This window comes from Ostrea edulis, chromosome 1 (genome assembly GCF_947568905.1).
Source record: "Ostrea edulis chromosome 1, xbOstEdul1.1, whole genome shotgun sequence".
Taxonomy (NCBI): Eukaryota; Metazoa; Mollusca; class Bivalvia; order Ostreida; family Ostreidae; genus Ostrea; species Ostrea edulis.
In genome coordinates this window covers 97,402,946-97,426,836 of record NC_079164.1, presented here as the reverse complement: position 1 = coordinate 97,426,836, position 23,891 = coordinate 97,402,946, and the positions used below count along the sequence as shown (strand labels likewise).

At 33.6% G+C, this 23,891-nt stretch overlaps 1 protein-coding gene across 2 annotated transcripts in view; it reads left to right on the top strand.

Annotated features, from left to right (window-relative positions):
• The window catches only part of LOC125671869 (leucine-rich repeat and WD repeat-containing protein 1-like), a 50,198-nt gene extending 27,078 nt beyond the window's left edge, over positions 1 to 23,120 (top strand). The window contains exons 10-19 of one of the 2 annotated variants that reach the window (XM_056139552.1): positions 576 to 682; positions 1,017 to 1,095; positions 7,294 to 7,416; positions 12,353 to 12,428; positions 15,379 to 15,513; positions 16,095 to 16,207; positions 17,196 to 17,372; positions 18,861 to 18,967; positions 20,532 to 20,588; positions 22,962 to 23,120. In XM_056139552.1, coding sequence (XP_055995527.1) covers positions 576 to 682; positions 1,017 to 1,095; positions 7,294 to 7,416; positions 12,353 to 12,428; positions 15,379 to 15,513; positions 16,095 to 16,207; positions 17,196 to 17,372; positions 18,861 to 18,967; positions 20,532 to 20,588; positions 22,962 to 23,090 — 1,103 coding nt within the window. In that variant the 3' untranslated portion in view covers positions 23,091 to 23,120. The remainder of the gene's footprint in view (positions 1 to 575; positions 683 to 1,016; positions 1,096 to 7,293; positions 7,417 to 12,352; positions 12,429 to 15,378; positions 15,514 to 16,094; positions 16,208 to 17,195; positions 17,373 to 18,860; positions 18,968 to 20,531; positions 20,589 to 22,961) is intronic. The other variant, XM_056139558.1, reaches the window with a different exon arrangement.
• The last annotated feature ends 771 nt before the right edge of the window (positions 23,121 to 23,891 follow it).

Below are 23,891 nucleotides of genomic sequence, written 5' to 3'. Positions count from 1 at the left end.
GAATTTACTTCTTGATATCTTTGTTGTAAAATCTTATGACCTTAAAATAATTGATAATGGATAATTGTGAATTACACATTAAGAAATAAATATCATTTTGAAAATACATGAGAGTATGAACAACATTTCTAAATATAGTGACCTGGAAGGGATAGTAATTGTAAAGGTCGTAACCTTGAAGGGATAGTAAAGGTCGTAACCTTAAAGGGATAGTAAAGATCATAACCTTAAAGGGATAGTAAAGGTCGTATTCTTTAAGATATTTTAAAGAATTAAAATGAATCCAGTGGACTCAAACAAGTCATTTTCTGTAAGTAATAACAATTGTATACTTTTTTCTGCATACTTATGTGAAGTTATTTGAGAGAAATATATTGAATAGATCTAGTCCCCTTGTTTTGATTTGCTGATGTTCTAGGAGAAAATATTTCTGTATTGCAATGTAAAGGAACTCGTAATAAAATGAAATGAAAATGGAGTATATATGTATCTTGACAGTCTTCAAATCAAATTGGATTTAAAATTTTGTGTAAAGAAACAATTGGCCTAATTTTTCAAGTCCCGTGTTTGTATAGATAAGACGACCAATATGTTGGCTACGTGCGGGGGACAGAAGGTGTGCCTAATTGACTGTAACACGGGGAAGGTGATGAAACGCTACAGAGATGACAATAAATACGAGGTACGTTGTTCATCTTTCAAAAAATCACACTCCGAGAAAACTTATTTGTTGATTCAACATAACTGATTTGTGGAAGTTTTTCAAATGTTTTAACGTCATATCAAAACATTTCTGAAATTTTAGAATTTATATTTTTTTATGTAAAAGTAAATTTATATATATATACATACATACAATACACACATAGGAAAACATTTCTGATATTTTAGAAATTTTCAAATTTAATGATTTTTTTTTTATGTAAAAGTAAATTTAGATATATACATACATACAATACACACACATACTACCACAGTACTGTTTTCACAAAGTCATTTTTTGTTCTTTTTTTAAGTGCTTCTACACCTTAGCATGGACGACAGTTCAACTTAAAAACAGCAAGCAGGAAAAGACTAACTTGTTGGCTGTAGCAGGTACTGGTCATGCTTTTGTAACTCACTCTCTGGAAATTTTCTAGTTTAGATTATTAGACTAAATATTATCAAACTAAATGTTATTATTGTTTGACAATAATCTAATAATAATAATTTTTTTCTAGTTTTAATGTCGAGACTTAATGTACACACATTTCAAAAGTTCTAAAAATGTTGGCTAATAAGATTAAAGGCCACGGTTTTTTAATTTCTTGGTTTACGGATTTTTTTTTTTTTAATTAGGGTAGGTCGGGAAAAATAAAAATAAAATAAACATTTTTAATATATATATTTGTTTTCAATGAATCATTAACATCATTTCATGAGTACAAATAAACAAAACATGTATTAGATATTAGATAAAGAATTCTTTTGAGTGACTAGTATGCTATGAATTTGAAAAAAAAAATGCAATTTCAAATTCAGTGTGTAAGTATTATCTGTTACACTTTGGTAAAACATAAGCTGAGAAAATGTGTAAGGTCATATCACTTTGATGTAAAGTACCTAGTATTTATACTATGCTGTTCAGTGATTCTGAATGGTGTAACTCAAAGAGAGCCAGACAACTGTAAAACTATGACCTGTATAATGACTGACGTCATGGAAACATGATTTATGTGATTTTGTCTTGTGTTTCTTTTGCAGGAATTGTAATTGTGTCAAGGTCATCATCTAAATAAAAAAAAAAAACTTTGGTGCCTAGCTATATTGAGTGTATGAGTGTAAAAGTCTCTACCGAGATTTTGAAATTCTTGGTCGTCAAGTCAGTGCTTCCAGCTCCAAGATGTTGCTGATCTTATCGTGAATATGCATTGATTGTTTAAAAATTGTCTTCCCTGCTCCATAACATCTACCAAACAAACCGACATCATAGTAATATTGAGCATAGAGACCTCTTTCTTCCGAAATTGTTGAACTCATGGCCCCTGACCTTGGTTAAGGACCCTGTCACCAGTAGTGATGAGGCTCTATGGATCCTGTCTACAGTAGTGGTGAGGCTCTGTGGATCCTGTCTACAGTAGTAGTGAGGCTCTATGGATCCTGTCTACAGTAGTAGTGAGGCTCTATGGATCCTGTCTACAGTAGTGGTGAGGCTCTATGGACCCTGTCTACAGTAGTGATGAGGCTCTATGGATCCTGTCTACAGTAGTAGTGAGGCTCTATGGATCCTGTCTACAGTAGTGATGAGGCTCTATGGATCCTGTCTACAGTAGTAGTGAGGCTCTATGGATCCTGTCTACAGTAGTAGTGAGGCTCTATGGATCCTGTCTGCAGTAGTAGTGAGGCTCTATGGATCCTGTCTACAGTAGTGATGAGGCTCTATGGATCCTGTCTACAGTAGTGATGAGGCTCTATGGATCCTGTCTACAGTAGTGGCGAGGCTCTATGGATAGTTTAGTGAAAAAATACAAAAGATATTTTTTTACATTTGAACATACATGAGGCTTCTACAAAAGTTATGAAACTTTTAATCTTTCGATCAGGGATGGGGCTACATGGCTTATAAGCTGAAAATACTTTACTTCTGAACATATCAGTCATACTAATAGTTCTGAACATATCAGTCATACTAATACTGAACATATCAGTCATACTAATACTAAACATATCAGTCATACTAATACTGAACATATCAGTCATACTAATACTGAACATATCAGTCATACTAATAGTCCTGAACATATCAGTCATACTAATATACCTAACATATCAGTCATACTAATACTGAACATATCAGTCATACTAATACTGAACATATCAGTCATACTAATATACCTAACATATCAGTCATACTAATATACCTAACATATCAGTCATACTAATACTCCTGAACATATCAGTCATACTAATACTCCTGAACATATCAGTCATACTAATATACCTAACATATCAATCATACTAATACTGAATATATCAGTCATACTAATACTGAACATATCAGTCATACTAATACTGAACATATCAGTCATACTAATACTAAACATATCAGTCATACTAATATACCTAACATATCAGTCATACTAATATACCTAACATATCAGTCATACTAATACTGAACATATCAGTCATACTAATACTAAACATATCAGTCATACTAATATACCTAACATATCAGTCATACTAATATACCTAACATATCAGTCATACTAATATACCTAACATATCAGTCATACTAATACTGAATATATCAGTCATGCTAATACTGAACATATCAGTCATACTAATAATCCTGAACATATCAGTCATACTAATACTGAATATATCAGTCATGCTAATACTGAACATATCAGTCATGCTAATACTGAACATATCAGTCATACTAATATACCTAACATATCAGTCATACTAATACTGAACATATCAGTCATACTAATACTAAACATATCAGTCATACTAATACTGAACATATCAGTCATACTAATACTGAATATATCAGTCATACTAATACTAAACATATCAGTCATACTAATATACCTAACATATCAGTCATACTAATACTAAACATAACAGTCATACTAATATACCTAACATATCAGTCATACTAATACTCCTGAACATATCAGTCATACTAATATACCTAACATATCAGTCATACTAATACTAAACATATCAGTCATACTAATATACCTAACATATCAGTCATACTAATACTCCTGAACATATCAGTCATACTAATATACCTAACATATCAGTCATACTAATACTCCTGAACATATCAGTCATACTAATACTGAACATATCAGTCATACTAATACTAAACATATCAGTCATACTAATATACCTAACATATCAGTCATACTAATACTAAACATATCAGTCATACTAATATACCTAACATATCATTCATACTAATATACCTAACATATCAGTCATACTAATATACCTAACATATCAGTCATACTAATCCTGAATATATCAGTCATACTAATATTGAACATATCAGTCATACTAATATACCTAACATATCAGTCATACTAATACTAAACATATCAGTCATACTAATACTGAACATATCATTCATACTAATATACCTAACATATCAGTCATACTAATACTGAACATATCAGTCATACTAATACTGAACATATCAGTCATACTAATACTAAACATATCAGTCATACTAATACTGAACATATCAGTCATACTAATACTAAACATATCAGTCATACTAATATACCTAATATATCAGTCATACTAATATACCTAACATATCAGTCATACTAATATTGAACATATCAGTCATACTAATATACCTAACATATCAGTCATACTAATACTGAACATATCAGTCATGCTAATACTGAACATATCAGTCATACTAATATACCTGACATATCAGTCATACTAATATACCTAACATATCAGTCATACTAATACTGAACATATCAGTCATACTAATACTGAACATATCAGTCATGCTAATACTGAACATATCAGTCATACTAATATACCTGACATATCAGTCATACTAATATACCTAACATATCAGTCATACTAATACTGAACATATCAGTCATACTAATATACCTAACATATCAGTCATACTAATACTGAACATATCAGTCATACTAATATACCTGACATATCAGTCATACTAATATACCTAACATATCAGTCATACTAATACTGAACATATCAGTCATACTAATACTAAACATATCAGTCATACTAATACTGAATATATCAGTCATGCTAATACTGAACATATCAGTCATACTAATAATACTGAACATATCAGTCATACTAATATACCTGACATATCAGTCATACTAATACTGAACATATCAGTCATACTAATACTGAACATATCAGTCATACTAATACTGAACATATCAGTCATACTAATACTGAACATATCAGTCATACTAATACTGAATATATCAGTCATACTAATATACCTAACATATCAGTCATACTAATAATACTGAACATATCAGTCATACTAATATACCTAACATATCAGTCATACTAATATACCTAACATATCAGTCATACTAATAGTTCTGAACATATCAGTCATACTAATACTGAACATATCAGTCATACTAATAGTCCTGAACATATCAGTCATACTAATACTGAACATATCAGTCATACTAATACTGAACATATCAGTCATACTAATACTCCTGAACATATCAGTCATACTAATACTGAACATATCATTCATACTAATACTGAACATATCAGTCATACTAATACTAAACATATCAGTCATACTAATATACCTAACATATCAGTCATACTAATATACCTAACATATCATTCATACTAATATACCTAACATATCAGTCATACTAATAATCCTGAATATATCAGTCATACTAATACTGAACATATCAGTCATACTAATAGTCCTGAACATATCAGTCATACTAATATACCTAACATATCAGTTATACTAATACTCCTGAACATATCAGTCATACTAATACTGAACATATCAGTCATACTAATACTGAACATATCAGTCATACTAATACTGAACATATCAGTCATACTAATACTGAACATATCAGTCATACTAATACTGAATATATCAGTCATACTAATACTGAACATATCAGTCATACTAATACTGAACATATCAGTCATACTAATAGTCCTGAACATATCAGTCATACTAATACTGAACATATCAGTCATACTAATACTCCTGAACATATCAGTCATACTAATATACCTAACATATCAGTCATACTAATAATCCTGAACATATCAGTCATACTCGGCACACAAGTTACTTATGAACAGATGTTGTAACCTTAAATGAAGGTCATTTGAGAGAAGTCTTTGAAAAAGTTTTAAATGTTTATCCCAAAACATTGCTTAGTGATAGATATTAGAAATTAGACTTGACACTTGCTGCTTATGATCTAATAGTTTGCTATGACTTGAACCTTATTTATTTTGGCCATTTTCAAGGACACTGGTTAAAATGTATGAAGTATTTGTTGTAGACAAACTCTTTAATGGCAAGACATCAGAAGCTCCAATCTGATTAAAACCAGATCCTGAGATCCGCTCACTTAGATCGCTACACTAGGATCTGACGTAACCCCATAGGGGGTCATGTCCACATGACCTTTCGCTTGGAATATTCATGAGAACTATCAGCCAGTCAGATTGCGCCATACAGACAATGATGGCTATTTAGTCGGTTCCTGGCAATTCGTAAACAAATTGCTGTAATCTCTCTCCCACGAAGTTTATTCCACACTGTAAAGTTGTATATTCTCGCATAACGAATTTTAAACTTTCGCAATAATGCCTAATCTATTCCGTTCATTCAAACAACGAAACGTACGATATGAAATATACCCAAATTAAATTAATTGTGAATTCAGATTTATGTATGAATAGGGACGGGTACGAATTGAATAGTTTTCAGGATGGTTTACTTAAATAATGCAAGGAATATAACGCCAGTCGACATAAACGGTACATTGTGACGTCGCATCTAGCTGCGATATGTTTTCTTTCAAACCAAACAATTGCAGCCATTTTCCTTGAATTGTGAAGTTTTTTAACGTTTGAATGAAAGAAAACCCACAGAGAATACAGACGTTGTTTAAATTGCATGTTTTGACAGGTGTGCAGTCGTCTGTCAAACGCGCAGCCATTTTTATGTTTTTGCATCTCTAACGTAAATAATGACGCAAAGGTTCATGGGAGAAAAATTATCGTTGGTATAAATCGACAGGGTCAATTTGATTGGCTTAACGAAAGGTCATGCGGACGTGACCCTATATGGGGTTACGTCAGATCCTAGTGTAGCGATCTAAGTGAGCGGATCTCAGGATCTGGTTTTAATCAGATTGTCAGAAGCTCATACCGAGCACAAATGTTGCCTAGGACCAGAAAGTATATATGACCTTGGCTGTTGGCCAAGATCTTGATCACTCCCAAAAAGTACAAACGTTTTTCAAGGTCGTAATAATGAAATGGAGAGACATCAAAAGAAATAAACATACTTTTCAACCACTTAATCTGAGGACATCTGCAAAGTAGTTCTCCGCCCACTGACCTTTTGTTTCAATCTGTTTGTAATTTATAGTACCCAGTAATAGATGAAAATGAGATCTACTCCACGGGCTTGTAATCTGTAGTACCCAGTAATAGATGAAAATGAGATCTATTCCACAGGCTTGTAATCTGTTGTACTCCGTAATAATAATGAAATCTACTTAACAGGTCAGAGTGCAGACATCCGGTTGATCCACCCCTCACAGTTCGTGATGTATGCTACACTAGAAGGTCACAGAAAGTATGTCAGCTGCTTGACCTTTCACCCCAAACAACCCACAATCCTTTTTAGTAAGTTCTCTTTCTGTAAACTTTGTTACTGATTGTGATCGTTATTTCTGTCGTACTTTTGCGTTTTTAGGGATGAATGTCGAGAGAGATGTTATCACGAGCCTGGTGTTGGCATCACACTTACAGGGGAAATCTCTAACTTTGGCTATATGAACCGAGGGGGCTTTGAAATTTCACATCTGGATTCCCCATGACCAAACCTTTCATTTGGTACCAAGACTATTTACCTAGTGACCTTTACCTTTGGCTTTGACCTTCTTTTCAAAACTCCAACATTAGCTACATGTGTATATATTTTGAACCAAGTAGAGTCATGCTTCCTGGCAAGAATTATTATCTTCTGACAACTCTTGGCCTTAGTTGTTTTTTTTTATGCCCCCGAGATTGAAGATCGGGGGTCATATTGTTTTTGTCCTGTCTGTCATTCTGTAATTTCTGTCATTATACCCCCCGCAACAAGTTGTGGGGGGGTATACTGGAATCGGGTTGTCCGTCTGTCTGTCCGTCCGTCTGTAGACGCAATGGTTTCCGGGCTCTAAAGCATTATCCTTTCCACCTACCATCACCATATCATATATATGGACTACCCATGGGATGAAGATGTTCCCTATCGATTTTGGGGTCAAAAGGTCAAAGGTCAAGCGCACTGGACATCGAAGTAACAATATGGTTTCCCGGCTCTAAAGCGTTATCCTTTCCACCTACAGTCACCATATCATACATATGGACTACCCATGGGATGAAGATGTTCCCTATCGATTTTGGGGTCAAAAGGTCAAAGGTCATGCACTGGACATCGAAGTAGCAATATGGTTTCCGGGCTCTAAAGCGTTATCCTTTCCACCTACAGTCACCATATCATACATATGGACTACCCATGGGATGAAGATGTTCCCTATCGATTTTGGGGTCAAAAGGTCAAAGGTCACGTGCACTGGACATCGAAGTAGCAATATGGTTCGGTTTGTCATGCCATTTGTTTTTACACTTAGAAAAGAGGTAGTTTATACCTATTACCAACACCCTTTGGGAGATTGGGGTAAGCGGGGGGGTATTCTTAGTGAGCATTGCTCACAGTACCTCTTGTTCTGTCTGAAACTTTAACCTTGCTAATAACTTTTGAACAGTAAGTGATAGAGCTTTGATATTTCACATGAGTATTCCTTGTGACAAGACCTTTCCGTTGGTATTGAATCTTTTGACCTTGACATTTGACCTATTTTTAATTTGTTTTTACTTTGGTCATAACTTCTAAATGGTAAATATTAGAGCTTTCATATTTTACATGATCATTTCTTTTGACAAGATCTTTCTACTGGTACCAAGATATTTGCCCTTGTGACCTTGGCCATCTTCGGAATTGGCCATTACAGAGCTGCCAAGCCTCACGATTTTGGCGTAAGGCTTACGATTTTAGGGCCGAAAATACGTCTTACGATTTCACTGTATATCTTCCGATTTTCGCTTATTTGACATTTCGAAAGTTTTAGAGCTGTCCGTCATTGGTTTTTACTTTTATAATAAACAAGCTGTAGTCATTACTACGTTTGTTTGCATAGTCTATATCTATACAGAGTCTTAATCATTTTAATGCTTTGAAATAAACAATATGGCAGCTTCTACTAAACGTAAAGCATGTGTTGGTGGAAATAACAACAATACTCCCCCAAAGAAGAAAACTTAATGGAGCTAGAAATTCAAAGAACAATATGCAAGTACGCTGTAAACATCTAATCCTTTCAAAGTCAGAAAGGAGGAGTTTGTATAAGTGTACAATCTGTTTGACAAACTTCAACATTTCTCGCGGCGGGGAAAATGACATAAAAAAAAACCTTGCCAGAATAACTGATTCAGTAACTAAAATTATATTTAAAAAGGCTTGCCAGAATAACTGACACAGTAACTGTAAAATTATATATTATACTAATGTAACAATATTTTTTTACACAAGTTTTAGAAAGTAAAATCAATAAAAGATGTATTTGATCTTTTGCAATTGTAAAATGCATAACAATTAGTATGTCTAAATTCATTAAATTTGGATGTGAAATGTGCCTAAAATTGCTCAGGTTACATATTTATTCATAAAAGATCTCCAGCGGCAGGGGAGCCGCCTAGGCCCCCGCCTTACTATTTTCCATTTTATAATGTTGGCCGCTCTGCCATTATCAGGGGCATTTGTGTTTCACAAACACATCTTGTTTTAAGAAAGGTTTTATGTATTAACACTGCTGTAATAAGGTTTTATGTATTAACACTGCTGTAATAAGGTTTTATGTATTAACACTGCTGTAATAAGGTACACGATGACATAAAATGAAGAAGAGGTATCCAATCATATAAAAGAAAATGATTTTCTCAATTTTTTCCACAGGACAAGATAAATGGTAGGTCACTTAAAATGGCCTGAAGAGGGGCAGAAAAATTCAAATATCTTGTAAATTAGCAATACTCAGTTACTTTTATCAGTTACAACTTATTCTCAGAGCTTTTTAGCTCACCTGAACCAAAGGCTCAAGTGAGCTTTTCTGATCAAGAGTTGTCCGTCGGCGTCGTAAACTTTTCACATTTTAGACTTCTTCTCAAGAACCGCTGGGCCAATTTCAACCCAACTTGCCACAAAGCATCCTTGAGTGAAGGGCTTTCAAGTTTGTTCAAATGAAAGGCTATTTCCCTTTCAAAGGGGTGATAATCACAAAAATAGGGTGGGGTCATTTAAAAATCTTCTTCTCAAGATCCAGTGGGCCAGAAAAGCTGAAATTTACATGAAAGCTTCCTGACATAGTGCAGATTCAAGTCTATTCAAATCATGGCCCCCAGGGGTTGGATGGGGCCACAATAGGGGATCAAAGTTTTACATGTACATACTAATATATAGGATAAATCTTTAAAAATCTTCTTCTCAAGAACCACTGAGCCAGAATAGCTGAGATGTACATGAAAGCTTCCTGACATAATGCAGATTCAAGTTTGTTCAAATTATGGCCCCCGAGGGTTGGATGGGGCCACAATAGGGGATCAAAGTTTTACATACAAATATATAGGAAAAATCTTCTTCTCAAGAACCACTGAGCCAGAAAAGCTGAGATTTACATTAAAGCTTCCTGACATAATGCAGATTCAAGTTTGTTCAAATCATGGCCCCCGGGGGTTGGATAGGGCCACAATAGGGGATCAAAGTTTTACATAGAAATATATAGGATAAATCTTTAAAAATCTTCTCAAGAACCACTAAGCCAGAAAAGCTGATATTTACATGAAAGCTTTCTGACATATTTCAGATTTCAGTTTGTTAAAAATCATGGCCCCCAGGGGTAGGATGGGGTCACAAGGGGGGGGGGGATCAAAGTTTTGCATACAAATATATAGGGAAAATCTTTAAATATGAGCCAAGGTGACTCGGGTGAGCGATGTAGCCCTTGGGCCTCTTGTTTTAGCATGTCGCCGCCAACGGTCCACTGGTGTCGGGGATTTTTTTGCCAAGTTCTGAAAACCTTTTATTCACAGTGATTTTGTTATACTGAAGACCATAGTCAGTACTTTATTTTTATTATATTCAAGTGACAGACTAAATTGATATTCTACTATAATGCCATTGATTCCACTGAAATTGAAATCCCCAATAATTCAAGTTTCTCGAAACCAAGTTCTAGCGTTTAATGTTAAGACTGTAAATATGAGAGAATCATGTGACCATCATCCATATGTTTCGTAGCTGAAAATACAAGCACATATGACACTGCATTGACTCGCATCTGTATCGCCTAATTTATTTAAATGATGACAAGAATTTAAAGTCTTCGGGGGCCAATAATTAGCACTTCATCAATGCCATTCATCAGTTAGTCATTTATAAAGTGTGAAGCCAGATTGACTGTGGAGGATTTTTTAGCCGAGTTGCAACGAAGTTGAACTCGGCTATTGGTTTGGTGGTGCGGGCGGGTGGGTGGGCGTTTGGGCATCAACAATTGGTTTCCGGATGATAACTCGAAAATTTTACAATCTAATCAAATGAAACTTTGATATATTGTTGGGTACCAGGTAAGGAAGACCCCTATTAATTTTGGAGAAAAATGGTCAAAGGTCAAGGTCACAGTGACCGAAAATTTCAGAAAAATTTGGTTTCCGGATGATAACTCAGAAAGTTTAAATCAGAATCAAATGAAACTTTGATATATTGTTGGGTACCAGGTAAGGAAGACCCCTATTGATTTTGGATAAAAATGGTCAAAGATCAAGGTAACAGTGCCCGAAAATAGAAAAGAAAATTTCAGAAAAATTTGGTTTCCAGATGATTACTCAGAAAGTTTAAATCCAAATCAAATAAAACTTTGATATATTGTTGGGTACCAGGTAAGGAAGACCCCTATTGATTTTGGAGAAAATAGGTCACAGGTCAGGGTCACAGTGACCGAATATAGAATGAAAATTTCAGAAATAATTATTTGGTTTCCGGATGATAACTCAGAAAGTTTAAATCCAAATCAAATGATACTTAAAGATATTGTAATGTACCAGGTAAGGAAGATCCCCTATTGATTTTGGAGAAAATAGGTCAAAGGTCAAGGTCACAGTGACCGAAAATAGATTTAAAATTCTAAAATATTTTGGTTTCCGGATGATAACTCGAAATTTTTTAATTTGAATCAAATGAAACTTGGATATATTGTTGGATACAAGCAAAGCAAGGCCCTTATTGATTTTGGAGAAAAAAGGTCAAAGGTCAAGGTCACAGTGATCAAAAATAGATTGAAAACTTCAGACAAATATGGTTTCTGGACAGTAACTCGAAAAGTTTAAAACTGAAATTAGTTCTTCACAATTATAAATATGCCACATCATTCCTGACTTTACAATGTATCCCATGCAACTCGGCTTATGCACCTCTGGGTGCATATATTGATTTTTTTCAATATTTTGCCTTTCATATTTTAAGGTGGCAGCAGTGATAGAAAGATTATCATGTGGGACATCGGAATTCCGGACATGAGAGACTATAATGTACTGTACAAGTAAGTATCATGTATTGTACAAGTAAGTATAATATTGTACAAGTAAGTATAATATTGTACAAGTAAGTATCATGTATTGTACAAGTATAATGTATTGTACAAGTAAGTATAATATTGTACAAGTATAATATTGTACAAGTAAGTATAATACTGTACAAGTAAGTATAATATTGTACAAGTATAATATTGTACAAGTATAATATTGTACAAGTAAGTATAATACTGTACAAGTAAGTATAATATTGTACAAATAAGTATCATGTATTGTACAAATAAGTATAATACTGTACATGTAAGTGACTTTTATGTACTGTACAAGTACAAGAAAATCTCTCAAATTAATTTTTCTCAAGAAATTCCATATAAGCATTATGCATGCTCCATTCAAGTCCCCTCTGTCTGTATCGTTTTAAGCTGTATTGTATTTGTAATGGAATAAAAGGAGAAGCTGATATTGGATCAGCCTGATGCCAGATTTTTTATCTACTTGATTTACATTCCAATTATAAGATATTGTGTTTTATTACATTTTTAACAGTGAAATACTATAATCTAATCGTTTGATATAAATGATATTTTAACAGTGAAATACTATAATCTAACCATTGATATAAATGATATTTTAACAGTGAAATACTATAATCTTCACTGTTTGATATAAATTATATTTTAACAGTGAAATACTATAATCTAACCATTTGATATAAATGATATTTTAACAGTGAAATACTATAATCTTAACTGTTTGATATAAATTATATTTTAACAGTGAAATACTATAATCTAATCGTTTGATATAAATGATATTTTAACAGTGAAATACTATAATCTAACCATTTGATATAAATGATATTTTAACAGTAAAATACTATAATCTTAACTGTTTGATATAAATTATATTTTAACAGTGAAATACTATAATCTAATCGTTTGATATAAATGATATTTTAACAGTGAAATACTATAATCTAACCATTTGATATAAATGATATTTTAACAGTGAAATACTATAATCTTAACTGTTTGATATAAATTATATTTTCACAGTGAAATACTATAATCTAATCGTTTGATATAAATGATATTTTCACAGTGTGAATACTATAATCTTAACTGTTTGATATAAATGATATTTTCACAGTGTGAATACTATAATCTTAACTGTTTGATATAAATGATATTTTCACAGTGTGAATACTATAATCTTAACTGTTTGATATAAATGATATTTTCACAGTGAAATACTATAATCTTAACTGTTTGATATAAATGATATTTTCACAGTGAAATACTATAATCTTAACTGTTTGATATAAATGATATTTTCACAGTGAAATACTATAATCTTAACTGTTTGATATAAATGATATTTTCACAGTGAAATACTATAATCTTAACTGTTTGATATAAATGATATTTTCACAGTGAAATACTATAATCTTAACTGTTTGATATAAATGATATTTTCACAGTGAAATACTATAATCTTAACTGTTTGATATAAATGATATTTTCACAGTGAAATACTATAATCTTAACTGTTTGATATAAATGATATTTTCACAGTGAAATACTATAATCTTAACTGTTTGATATAAATGATATTTTAACAGTGAAATACTATAATCTTAACTGTTTGATATAAATGATATTTTCACAGTGTGAATACTATAATCTTAACTGTTTGATATAAATGATATTTTCACAGTGTGATACTATAATCTTAACTGTTTGATATAAATGATATTTTCACAGTGAAATACTATATAAATGATATTTTCACAGTGAAATACTATAATCTTAACTGTTTGATATAAATGATATTTTCACAGTGAAATACTATAATCTTAACTGTTTGATATAAATGATATTTTCACAGTGAAATACTATAATCTAACTGTTTGATATAAATGATATTTTAACAGTGAAATACTATAATCTTAACTGTTTGATATAAATGATATTTTCACAGTGAAATACTATAATCTTAACTGTTTGATATAAATGATATTTTCACAGTGTAATACTATAATCTTAACTGTTTGATATAAATGATATTTTAACAGTGAAATACTATAATCTTAACTGTTTGATATAAATGATATTTTCACAGTGTAATACTATAATCTTAACTGTTTGATATAAATGATATTTTCACAGTGAAATACTATAATCTTAACTGTTTGATATAAATGATATTTTCACAGTGAAATACTATAATCTTAACTGTTTGATATAAATGATATTTTCACAGTGAAATACTATAATCTTAACTGTTTGATATAAATTATATTTTCACAGTGAAATACTATAATCTTAACCGTTTGATATAAATTATATTTTAACAGTGAAATACTATAATCTTAACCGTTTGATATAAATTATATTTTCACAGTGAAATACTATAATCTTAACTGTTTGATATAAATGATATTTTCACAGTGAAATACTATAATCTTAACTGTTTGATATAAATGATATTTTCACAGTGAAATACTATAATCTTAACCGTTTGATATAAATTATATTTTCACAGTGAAATACTATAATCTTAACTGTTTAATATAAATGATATTTTCACAGTGAAATACTATAATCTTCACTGTTTGATATAAATGATATTTTCACAGTGTGAAAATAACAACTGATTGTGACGTCATGTTATGTATTCCTATAAGATTTATAATAAACATGTTCAAAAGCCAAAAAAATTTAATAAACAGAAAATTCAATGCTTTGTTGTTGGATGTGGGATTTATTTAACTCGTAAGACAGGAATTTTTTTTTTTTTTCACTCGTGCTTCACAATTGTGAAAATATTTTTCAAAAATCCTGTCTTTCTCGTGAAATAAATTCTATATTCACCTACAAAGCATTGAAGACCCTCTATTAATTGTCATTAGATGCGTCAACTGTATCATTTAATTGTCACTGACACGCAACATTTCAGGAAACTGCATGTGCTTCAAGCCCCAGACACCGACGCCCTGAATCTGGTGCTGAGCATGCCCAGCCAAACCCTGCTGGCCGGGTGTGAGGACTCCTGTTATGGTTGGAAGGCAGACAGATTGGACAAAATATCTAAGTATCAATTTTTTTAATGGAATTCTGACCTGTATAAATGATATTTAAGATATTGTCATTTCTTGCACAGTTTTAATCATGAAGTTTATAAATGATTTTTATGGAATCAAACTAGTTGTTTAATTTTCTTTTAATGCACACATTGTGTACTGTATATTATTGTTTTCTTATTTTATTAAGTATTGAATTTCACAAATTTTCTTTTAAATGAATGTTTTTTACACCATGAACATGTAATGTAAAACATACTCGTAAGTCCTACTGCAGAAAAAAATCTAGGCATTTGATTGAATGACAAGCCAAGAATATGAGGCCATATACCCTGCCAAGAACACCTGGGATACAAAATGGCTTTGATAGATCAATATACTTAATTGCTTTGTAAAATAAACATTATTTTTTCACTCTGTAGTAGAACATATTTGTTATATGGATTCTTGGCAGGATTTATGGACTCGCATTCCTTGTCAGACAAAGTATATATTCTGACAGGGAATGTGAGTCCATATACCCTGCCAAGAATCCATATAACTAATATCTGCAAAAGATCTTTGCTAAAATCCTGCTTTGATGCTTTTCCAGGGACCCTGATTATCACTTCTACCTGCCCAAAGTATCCAATGATACTGAGAGCAATGCCAGCACAGATCGGGAGACAGTGGACGGATTAACTGCCCTACAGAATGGCAATGTTGGTATGTGAATCATCAAACATTGTACAAAAACAAGAATTCAGTCATCCACATCAGTATGTAAATCATCAAACATTGTACAAAAACAAGAATTTAGTCGTGATTGTCTTTAGCATTGCTTTTTACCGAGTCTGTAAAATTGTTCTACCAATCTTTGTGGGTTTTATATGTCTGTCTAAGATGGACTGTTTTATTTTATGGTGTTCATGTCCGTCCATCTGTCTGTTAGGGTTTTTTGTGTCTGGCTCATAACTTAAATACTACAAGGCCTAGAATCATCAACTTTTTCAGCTGATGCATCTTGGGTATAAGGTGCTTCACACTTTAATGACCTTTAATTAAGATGATAAGACCAAATATAGCAAAGCCCTGGGTTTTTTATTTGCTGTTTTGTTTTTTTTCTTCATTTGTCATTGCCCCAGTTAAATGACCATGCCCTTTTTTTTTCAATTTCAATTCATTATTAAAACTTATAATGTAATCCAAGGGCTAGGCAGCTGTCAAACAGAAAAGAACATAATTAACAGTTTTTTATGATGATCTTAGAATCTCATCAAATCTGGAACAGATGGTGAGATGTCAAAATCATTGATTTTTGTGGTCTTGAATACAAAAGAGCCCCACATCATGTCAGCCTCTATAGATGGCGGGAATTTCAATTTTTATCATTTTCAAATTAGTTCTGAAGCTTATTTAGGCCATATATCAACAGAATTCTGAAGCTTATTTGGCTGTATATCAACAGAATAGTATAAAAAATAAATTCATATAACTAATCTTGTCATTTATCATGTAACAATTTTTGAGGTTGCCTTCCCCTTTATTAAGGCACATGATATCAGCATCTATCAATCAAGTGTCAGGTATTCTAATCGTCCTGTGATTTTTGTGATTTTTCTATTGCTGGCAGCAACCATCATATCAGCAGTGTTTGAGACCAATGCTTTTTTTAGTATTCCAAATTAAAACTTGTTTTAATTTTTAATCTCAGGGACCAAGTGTGTTGGAGATGACATTATCAGCATTTGGAATGTCAAGGAGCAACTGCTATCCAAAGAAAATCAAAAGACAGACAGAAGGAAGGTCAAGACAATCGGGGTCAAACCGACAGCTCTTCTCCACTACACCAAACAGGAAGTGGACTACATCAATGTGGGGGCAACTGGTGGTAAAGTGTACAGGATGATTATGTTTGTAGAGAGTTGGAATTAATGTGGATGTGCTGCATTTTGATAGGAGAAAAGTGTCGGATAGATGTTGTGAAAGAAAGAAAATACAGACATTGGGTGGAGCATCCTGTCTCCTGTACCAGTACAATGTATCAATATGATAATATGAAATCGACCCCCCCCCCCATGTATTTATTTCTGGAATAGCCCTAATATGAAATCTATGAAAAGCACATTTTTGGTTGCACCATATACACTAAATGTGATGGTTGCACCATCTTCATGCATGTGCATTTTATGCCTTTATTACACAGCAAATTCTCTCTGAAATTTGTAAAATGCATTTCTGGTGAATTTGAACGTTGTTTTTTTTTATATATATATTTTGTGAATCTTCAGTAAATTGGGTCATCATTGAAAAAAATATTTGTTTGATATACTCCGACCCATATTTTTCAAGGTGGGTAAGTAGGGTGGTAATTTTAATATATTTTTTGTGTCATAAAAAATTTCTGATGTTTTCATTTTAAACACTGCCAGACAGAATAGAATGTAAAGCAATTATTTTGTACAGTTATGTATGATATACGTAACTCTTGCACCGTCTCCTGAGATTTTCACAGGACATTTTTTATTCATCACGGATGAAGACCTCTACAGATGTAAACAAATTAACATCCCTTTTTATTACCACCAATCAATTCTCCTATTTAAAAACTCAGAAATGCTTTGTGGTTTGACATTTGTTAAAACTGTATGATCCGATGTTCATGTATTATTTTTGTACATAATTACTTTCAAGCAGATTAATTAGTGTTAAAAGTTATTAACTTTTCCTTAATTACATGCTTGAAAACATTTGCATGTAAAAGAAAACAGCGAGAAGATTATTTAGAAAGTAAATATAGTGTGATACACAGAAATCATCCGGAACACCTCGGGCCTTTCACCAAAAACACAATAAAATAAATCATGATTTTAATTTTAGTAGCATGGCTTTCAAACATTTGTACACAAACACAATCAGGCCTCCATGGGGGGAATTTGTAGCTTCTTGCTCTATTTTGTTGGTACATAATGTGATAATTTGTAGCTTCTTGCTCTATTTTGTTGGTACATAATTTGGTAATTTGGAGCAGTGATGTGGTATATTTGATCACTTATATAAGAAATGTTTGAAAAGTCCCCGGATTAACAAATGGTCGGTATCAAAGTGAAAGTAGAACTGAAAATAATGTTTTACACTTTTTGTGAGTCACCCAAAGGACAATTTGAATTTTAAAAAATCCTGAAAAACAACTTTGCCTAATTAAAAAAGTGGCTTAAGGTTTTAAACTAATATGGAGAATGTCTATTTTCCAGGAAACAAGAAACAATTTAAAATTTCAAAGTGCGAAAAAAATATAATTGGGTCGAGGCAAATTTGGTAGGTTGGTCAGAGTTCATCAAACAAATCGATTTTAAATTTAAACCTTGTGTATTTCTAGGTTTGATGGTGGTAGGTGATGACAGTGGTAATCTGAGGTTGTACAATGTGGAAGAGCTCACTAACAGAAAATCAAGGTCATGTGATGACATACTGCAGCCCTCCAGGGTAAGTCTCAAAATTTGAATGTCTTATCCCTAAAGTAAGAGCTCACTAACAGGAAATCATGGTCATGTGATAACATAATGCAGCCTTCCAGGGTAAGTCTCAAAATTTGAATATGTCTTATCCCTAAACTAAGAGCTCACTAACAGGAAATCAAGGTCATGTGATAACATATTGCAGTCTTCCAGGGTAGTCTCAAAATTTGAATATGTCTTATCCCTAATCTTCAGTATTTTGAAACTGTGGATATTACAACCTGCTTTTGGCGATGTTTTGCAGTTTACAACACAATATTACATTTCCAATGTCTTGCCTTCCATATTTTTACCACTATTGAAATGATAGCCATTTCCTCGTGAATGTGAACAATGTGCGTATGAATCTTGATAAATATAGTATGATTATTTCAACAGCTGGATATATTCCAATAGAAATGATAGTTAAATGTAAATATAGAAAATAATGAATTTCATTTTTGAAAATACATGCGGGTATGAACAGCAACGCCTTATGCTGGCATACTTTTTAGCTCACCTGAGCTAAAAGTTCAAGTGAGCTTTTCTGATCACCCATATTCCGGCGTCCGTCTTTAAACTTATAACATTATTTACTTCTTCTCAAAAATCACTGGGCCAATTTCAACCAAAGTTAGCACAAAGCATCCTTTGGTAAAGGGAATTCTAAGTTGTTAAAATTAAGGGCCAGGCCACCTTCCAAGGGGAGATAATCAAGAAAAGGTAAAAATAGAGTAGGGTCATTAAAAAATCTTTTCAAGAACCACAAAGTTTTACATACAAATATATAGGAAAAATCTTTAAAAATCTTCTTCTCAAGAACCACTGAGCCAGAAAAGCTGAGATTTATATGAAAGCTTTCTGATATAGTGCAGATTCAGGTTTGTTAAATCATGGTCCCCGGGGGTCAGATGGGGCCACAATAGGGGATCAAAGTTTTACATACAAATATATAGGGACAATCTTTAAAAATCTTCTCAAGAACCACTGAGCCAGAAAAGCTGATATTTACATGAAAGCTTCCTGATAAAGTGCAGATTCAGGTTTGTTAAAATGATGGCCCCTGGGGGTCAGATGGGACACAATAGGGGATCAAAGTTTTACATACAAATATATAGGGACAATCTATAAAAATCTTCTTCCCAAGAACCACTGAGCCAGAAAAGCTGATATTTACATGAAAGCTTTCTGACATAGTGCAGATTCAAATTTGTTCAAAGCATGGCCCCTGGGGGTAGGATGGGGCCACAAGGGGGGATCAAAGTTTTACATACAAATATATAGGAAAAATCTTCTCAAGAACCATTGGGCCAAAGAAGTTGACATTTACATGAAAACTTTCTGACATAGTGTAGATTCAAGTTTGCAAAAACCATGGCCTCCGGTGGTAGGTTGGGGCAATAATAGGGACTATGGTTTTACATGCAAATATATATGGAAAGTCTTCTGATATGGACCAAGGTGACAAATAAAAATTTAATGTTTTAATTATCTTCTATAAAAGTTATTTTTATTCCTGCAAGTTAGTTGTAAACAATTTCTTTTTATTGCAGATTTTGGAGTGGCCTGAAGTGAAAGAAGGACCTGTGAAACCATTTTGTCAGAAAGAGGTACATGTATATATATGCCCCCTTCAAAGAAGAGTGGCATATTATTTTACACTGTTGGTATGTGGGTCATTTGGTAGACCACATATTGTCCACTCAATATCTTGAGAACCATTCACTTAATCATAATATTATTTCATATTTGGGTTAGTTATGTGTAGAAGAGGATCCCTACCGATTTTCAGGTTAAGGTAGAGTGTCAATCCGCTCTGGACATAGGAAGACATTGTCCACTCAATATCTTGAGAATCATTAACTTGACAGACATCAAACTTGGTACACCGTAAGGGATAGGTGACCCCTATTGATTTTGAGGTCTTATGGTCTAGGGTCAAACTGGACATGGGAATATACTGTCTGCTCAATATCTAGAGAACCCTTTGCTTGACAGACGTCAAACTTGGAACAGTGGTACATCCTATAGAGAACATGACCCCTATTGATTTTGAGGTCACATGGTCAAAGGTGAATGGTAAACTGAATATGGTCCACTCAATATCTTGAGAACCCTTTGCTCACAGATGACCCCTATTGATTTTGGGTTCACATGATCAAGGGTCAAACAGGACATGGGAATATATTGTCTCCTATATTTTAAGAATCATTTGCTTGATTGACACCAAACTTGGTACACTGGTACAGCATAAGGAGTAGAAGACCCCTATTGATTTTTAGGTCACATGGTCAATCCACTCTGGGCCTAGGAAGATATTGTCCACTCAATATTTTGAATTGTTTTGGCACTACTATCTATCAAATTATGCACGTGTTTAACCGTTAACCATGAGAGGCATATATGTTTTACAAATGTTTCTTGTTGATTTGTTATTTGTTGAGGAAGGGGGGGAGGCTACAGTAGACACTGTTTCTAAAACTTATTGTTATTATTTCTTGATCGTATCCTGTACCGCCACGGTGGCCGGGAGGTTAGAGCATTCACCCCGCATGCGGAAGGCCGGGGTTCGAATCCCAGCCACGACAGACCTAAGTCGTTAAAACAGGTAGTAACAGTTCCATCGCCAAACGCTCGGCATCAGGTGTGAATGTCACGGGCCCTCAGAGATGTCCTTAAAAACGGATGTCTTGTGTCACAGTAGGTGTGGCACACTAAAGAACTCTCACCTCTCAATGGCCTTAAGCGCCGAGCATAGGCCTAAATTTGAAGCCTTTTACCATTCTTGGTGACGTCTCCATATGAGTGAAAAATTCTCGAGTGAGACGTTAAGCAAGATACAATCAATCATACAATTGATGGTATCCTTGGGACTCAAAAACTAGTGATACCCTAAATCTCTGTCAAGTAGTGATACCCTAAATTTCTGTCAAAACTAGTGATACCCTAAATCTCTGTCAAAACTAGTGATACCCTAAATCTCTGTCAACTAGTGATACCCTAAATCTCTGTCAACTAGTGATACCCTAAATCTCTGTCAAGTAGTGCAGCAAAACAATGTTGCACTGAATATGCTTATAGTGAATTACATTTTATAATGAGGTGGTTTTACTTTATGTTTGCAAGCAAAATATAGGGTCTGTTGTAATTGTTTTTGTGTTGTAGGCAATATAGGGTCTGTTGTAATTGTGTTTTTGTGTTGTAGGCAATATAGGGTCTGTTGTAATTGTTTTTGTGTTGTAGGCAATATAGGGTCTGTTGTAATTGTTTCTGTGTTGTAGGCAATATAGGGTCTGTTGTAATTGTTTCTGTGTTGTAGGCAATATAGGGTCTGTTGTAATTGTTTTTGTGTTGTAGGCAATATAGGGTCTGTTGTAATTGTTTCTGTGTTGTAGGCAATATAGGGTCTGTTGTAATTGTTTCTGTGTTGTAGGCAATATAGGGTCTGTTGTAATTGTGTTTTTGTGTTGTAGGCAATATAGGGTCTGTTGTAATTGTTTCTGTGTTGTAGGCAATATAGGGTCTGTTGTAATTGTGTTTTTGTGTTGTAGGCAATATAGGGTCTGTTGTAATTGTTTCTGTGTTGTAGGCAATATAGGGTCTGTTGTAATTGTGTTTTTGTGTTGTAGGCGATATAGGGTCTGTTGTAATTGTGTTTTTGTGTTGTAGGCAATATAGAGTCTGTTGTAATTGTGTTTTTGTGTTGTAGGCAATATAGAGTCTGTTGTAATTGTTTTTGTGTTGTAGGCAATATAGGGTCTGTTGTAATTGTGTTTTTGTGTTGTAGGCAATATAGGGTCTGTTGTAATTGTGTTTTTGTGTTGTAGGCAATATAGGGTCTGTTGTAATTGTGTTTTTGTGTTGTAGGCAATATAGGGTCTGTTGTAATTGTGTTTTTGTGTTGTAGGCAATATAGAGTCTGTTGTAATTGTTTTTGTGTTGTAGGCAATATAGGGTCTGTTGTAATTGTGTTTTTGTTGTAGGCAATCATTGTCAACAGTGCTTGTGCAAGTCATGATGAGGAGTATATTGCATGCGGGACAGACAACAACCTGGTTTGTATCTGGAAGAAACAGCAAGGAAGCTGTGAGGAGGAGGATATGTGTAGCTGAGGGGTGTGTCATTGATTGAGGATGAAATGCATCGCATCATGTGGTGGGGAGGGGGGGGGGTGTTCTATCAAATCACATGTGTGGGTGATGCATTACACGTTGGGGAGGGGGGGGGTGATACATGACTAAAACTAGTTGATTGACCCATATGTACTAATGAGAACTATGATCAAGAGGTTCCTGAATTTCGTCACATGCATGTATGTGGCAGAGAACACTTTTTTCATTGGCTGTGATGTGTAAAGTTGAGGACTTATACCATATGATTTATAGGTACATGTATAATGTACTTCATTTATGACTTGTCAGAAAGAACTGTCTCATCACAGGTGACTACTGGTATGTTGTTTTCATGTTTAATTGTAGGGGGGGGGGGGTATGATTGTAGGGAGGGGGGTATGTTTGATTGTTAGGGGGGGGATATGTTTGATTGTAGGGGGGGGGGGGGATATGTTTGATTGTAATGGGAGGGGGTATGTTTGATTGTAGGGGGGGGGGGGTATGTTTGATTGTAGGGGGGGGTATGTTTGATTGTAGGGGGGGGGGGGGGTATATGTTTGATTGTAGGGGGGGGGGGTATATGTTTGATTGTAGGGGGGGGGGGTATGTTTGATTGTTGTTTCTTTATTTCATCATGTATGAGAGAGGAGTTTTGTGTTTACATTTCACTTGAGAGTCCCTACTTTATGTAGACTGTTGAAGTGACACAATCATTCACTAGGTAGTTTTTGACCTGTGATGATTTACAGAATTATGTTTTACTTGCTAAACAAGTGAATTCAACTTATTTGAAATCTTTTT